Source organism: Brassica oleracea, chromosome C4 (assembly GCF_000695525.1).
Source record: "Brassica oleracea var. oleracea cultivar TO1000 chromosome C4, BOL, whole genome shotgun sequence".
In the NCBI taxonomy this organism is placed as follows: Eukaryota; Viridiplantae; Streptophyta; class Magnoliopsida; order Brassicales; family Brassicaceae; genus Brassica; species Brassica oleracea.
This window is the reverse complement of record NC_027751.1, coordinates 40515918-40520452: the sequence shown is the minus strand read 5'-3', so window position 1 is coordinate 40520452 and position 4535 is coordinate 40515918. Positions and strand designations below refer to the sequence as shown.

General features: G+C 30.9%; 1 protein-coding gene across 1 annotated transcript in view; it reads left to right on the top strand.

The window, feature by feature from the left end:
- The window catches only part of LOC106338892 (zinc finger BED domain-containing protein RICESLEEPER 1-like), a 1373-nt gene extending 1362 nt beyond the window's left edge, over positions 1-11 (top strand). Inside the window, exon 3 of the mRNA XM_013777762.1 lies at positions 3-11. Coding sequence (XP_013633216.1) covers positions 3-11 — 9 coding nt within the window. The remainder of the gene's footprint in view (positions 1-2) is intronic.
- The last annotated feature ends 4524 nt before the right edge of the window (positions 12-4535 follow it).

Genomic DNA, 4535 nt, shown 5'->3' with positions numbered 1-4535 from the left:
AGTGCTTTTAGCACTAGTGGGAGGATGCTTTCACCATGTAGGAGTTGTCTTACTCACTTTATGATTGAAGTTTTAATGTGTTCAGAACAGTGGATGAAACAAGATCTGAAGATGGAGTCAAAACTGCCTTCAAATGCACAAATTCTTGAAGAACTTGAGGAGGATGACAAGCTTGAAAGAGGTAACACTGATCACTGTTACACTCTTACATGAATGGATCGCTCTTACTCTCTGAATGAACAACTTTAGTTATATTTTGCAGAGAATGGAGATGCATCAACAGTCTTGGAGTAAGAGTTCTACAAGAAGATTGTCTTATATGTTTGGAATTTGAGCATTTTGAAGTTGTTTCTGTAGTACTTTTTATGTATTGATTTCATTATGGATGCTAAGTGTTTTGGTGTGTTCAAACTTGTGTGTTTTTGTTTCGGTTCTTAAGTTACTTAAGGTATTTTCGGGTTTTAAATGACTTCTTTGGTTACTTTAGTTACAAAATAACCAAACTCGAAAATGATCCGATTATATTACGGATTTACACGGTTCTTATACAGCTGCTCCGAACCGGTCCGAACCCGATGGGTTCCGAACTGATACCATACTGAAAAAGTTAAAAAATCGAATGGGATTTTTAAGCCTGTATCCGAATAACCGAAATCCACTTTAACCGAACCAAATCCGATCGGTGTACCGAACGCCCAGGCCTAGATCCATCAGTGGGTTGCACCTCCCATCCGGGGTTACGTATGTGTTTTTAATAGACTCGGATTTAACTTTTTTTAGTCAAAAAAAAAAAAGAAAGAAAGAATTGTTGGCAAATTAAAACGAAAATAAAAGAAAAAAGATGAAAGGAGAGTCGCTCTCATTCCGGTGAGGTTTGTCTCTAAACAGCAACGTCTCGTGCTTTCTAATGCTAGTTGCTGTCACCATTAACAGTGTCCGCGTCCCACACGCCACGCCAAGTTCGCTCTTTTCTAGCCGTCAATTAGTTTTGAGTTAAACTATAAAATAACTTTGTTTGCTATCTTGGGTATAAATCAGTACTAAATAAATATATGCAATTTTCCCAGCAAACTCTCTCTCTCTCTCTCTCTCTCTCTCTCTCTCTCTCTCTCTCTCTCTCTCTCTCTCTCTCTTTTGAGTATGTATCTTGTGCTATTATACTATGCTTTTCTCTCTATTTCTATATTGCAGTATTTATTTTAACTTACATTTTTCACACTAAATCATTACAATAAGATAAAAACTGAATTCTAATTGAAAAGGCGAAACATAAACAATTTTTTGACGAGAGTTTAACTGGATAACAAATAAAATATGTTTTGTTCTCTTTCATATTCAAATTCGATCGAATGAATATATTCACTATTTTATAAGACAGATAATGCGACAACTAATATTATAAAAACATTCTAAATCTGCCATGAAACGATTTCCGTTGTTAGTCGTAACCGCTTCTTCCAAAACATTTGGCCACTCTTAAAACCTTCGTTAAAATCTATCAGTAGATTCATTATTCCATCTGCTATGTTGGAATGAATAATTCTTCGATTTCAAATACGATGATAAGGCTTATAATCGTCACTAGTTAATAATCCCAGCCATGCGCAGAGCAATTTATTTTAATCAATTCAAGTATAATACATATTTCTTAAATTTTGAACTCAAATTATTTATATATTTTAATATAGTATTTAGTTTAGTTTAAACGCTATTAAAATATATATATATATATATATATGTATATATATATAATATAAATATCTATTAAATAAAATTTTGTAATCATATGATTTTATGATCATTTATAGCTTGTTATACCAAAAATTTAATCCATTAACCACAACAAATCAATGTGAAATTTTATTTTATTTTAATTTATATTCGTTTTTAAAAAATTAAAATATATTATTTACAAAAAATCTAAATTTTAATTATTTAACGGTTTAATTTATTTTTTAATATAAATTAAAAAAAATACACAAATTGTTATCAAATATTTATTATTCAAAATCATTAATTATCATATATATTTTAGTTATATAAGATAATATTTTAGTTATATTTTAGTTTAGTTTAAATGATATTAAAATAGATATATATATATATGTAATATAAATATCTATTAGATAAAATTTTGTAATCATATGATTTTATGATCATTTATATCGTTTTATACCAAAAATTTAATCCATTAACCACAAAAAATCAATGTGAATATTTTTTTTTAATTTATATTCGTTTAAAAAAAATAAAATATATTATATACAAAAATCTAAATTTTAATTTTTTAACGGTTTAATTTATTTTTTAAATATAAATTAAAAAAAGATACACAAATTGTTATCAAATCTTTATTATTCAAAATTATTAATTGTCATATATATTTTAGTTATATTAGGTAATTCCGTACATTTTATTTAAAAAAGAAATAAAAATATTTTTCTAGATTTTATGGTTTATTTAATATAAAATATAATATATATTTAGATGTACCACCATATTTCTCTATGAATCTGAGAGTTATTTTATTGATGACACATGTCAACACTCAAATATTGTAATGTTTTTCATTTTATATATATAAGGGATGTGATACGGTTCAATCTTGAACCACAAAGGCCGTGTATCGGGTTAAGAAGTCTCCAGTAAGAAAGGCCGACACAATTTCCTCTCGACAATCTCTAGAATAGCATTCTCGGGGAGAGTGAAAATAAAACACTGAAGAAAAACATAAAAGCAAATGAGATGATGATCGTCTCCATTTTTTGTTTTCACAAAATTTAAAATTATAAACATAAATAGAAAGAATACAGCCACCAACGTGGGAATCATCATGAATAGCAAAGAAACTTCACATTACATTCCAATTGGTCTCGTGCTATAGATACTCCCAAGATTGCCTACAAAGACAATCGCAAGGTTTCGTTGTGTGCCCAAGCTATGGGGTTCCATGCTTTGCAGTCCATAGGATCAAACCCTAAAAGTTGTATGAGTTTTCGCCCGTTCTCATTATAGGTAAGTTTACACACTGTCATGGGCTAGGAAATTGGAAGATTCTGACATTAGGAATTTGAGAACTGAATGGAGGGAGATCCAAGGCTTCTTGGGCCATGAACCTATGTCTCGAGGTTTATGCATCAACGGGGTTTTGTATTATTTATAGCTTTCAATAATAGGATCATTAGCTTTGATGTTAGGTCTGAGAAATTCAAGCTAATCAGTGCAAGATGCTTTGATGGTTGGATTGTTTTTAAATTGATAAACTATAAAGGTAAATTATGTGGGATCCATAGGCGGTATGCTTTTCCGCTGGTGGAAGAATGGTCAGAATATACACTTTTTCCGGAGGATATAATCATTGATCCCTTCAGTATTTTTCGTTGTTGAAGTGACTGCTGCTGGTAAGATTGTTTTGTCGGGGGGACTCTACATCTAAACATTTTTATGTTTTCTACTTCAGTTTCGAAAGGAACATTGCTAGGTATAGATGCTTACCAATCTCAACATTCTCCAATATGTTGAAATCCAAAGTAACCATGAAGCCTTTGAGATTAATAACAATAGAGTTTATGTTTTCATAGACCACATAGAGGATGATAAATTTAATAGTATGATGAAGAAAGCATATGCTGCTGCACACATCTATAAGCCCACCAGAACTGAAGCGTAAACCCAAAAGCACACCAACACATTCTGAAGCACAACTACAACAAGATACATTTGAGAGCATTGACAAACTAGATGATATGTGTCTTTTAAATGTTGATGATGATGATGAAATTTGGAAGAGCTTTATAACTCCAGTGGCTTAGTTTGTAGTTCTTGTTATCATGTCCTAATTGAAGCAATATTTAAAAAAATAAATAAATTAAAAGACCTTCTATAGAATATTTGTTTTCTCTCTGATTTTAGTTTTTTACAGCCTCTTTTAATCCCTAACTTGGACAAGTCTCGTAAGAAAATTTTGATAGTTCAAAGTCAGCAACTATAATAACTCACATGTCAAATTAGAACACACTAAGTTACTCTTCTAATCATATTTTTTTCTATTTTGTTGTGTTAAATGTAAGTGCTTACCAGAAATCCGATTGGTTTAAACAGCACATCCATTAGTGACTTAGGCTCCTCAAGCTGCAGTAACCAGTCATGCCTTAGTCAAAAGACGACTAGAGTTTAGCACACTATATCATATGTCATAATCTTAACTAGGAATATGACAATGGTTTATGTAAAAGATTAAGTCATGGGAGGAAACAAAATCAAACCTTAAAAATGCAATTAGAAATCTATATTTGTATTCAGTTGAAAAATGATGGGTTAGATAGTCGTTTCAAAGCCGGGAGATTCGAACTTGGTGTGGATTGAACATGCCGCCATTGTTGAATGTATGTTACTTCTTCACCAAGTATGCCATGAAGAAGTCAAAAAGGTGTGATTCTGGGGACAATGGAATCCATTCATCTTTGTCTTTACCACCATTAATGAGAAGTCATGTTCCATTGAGCTATGTGGAGTAATTACTGTTTGACTTGTGT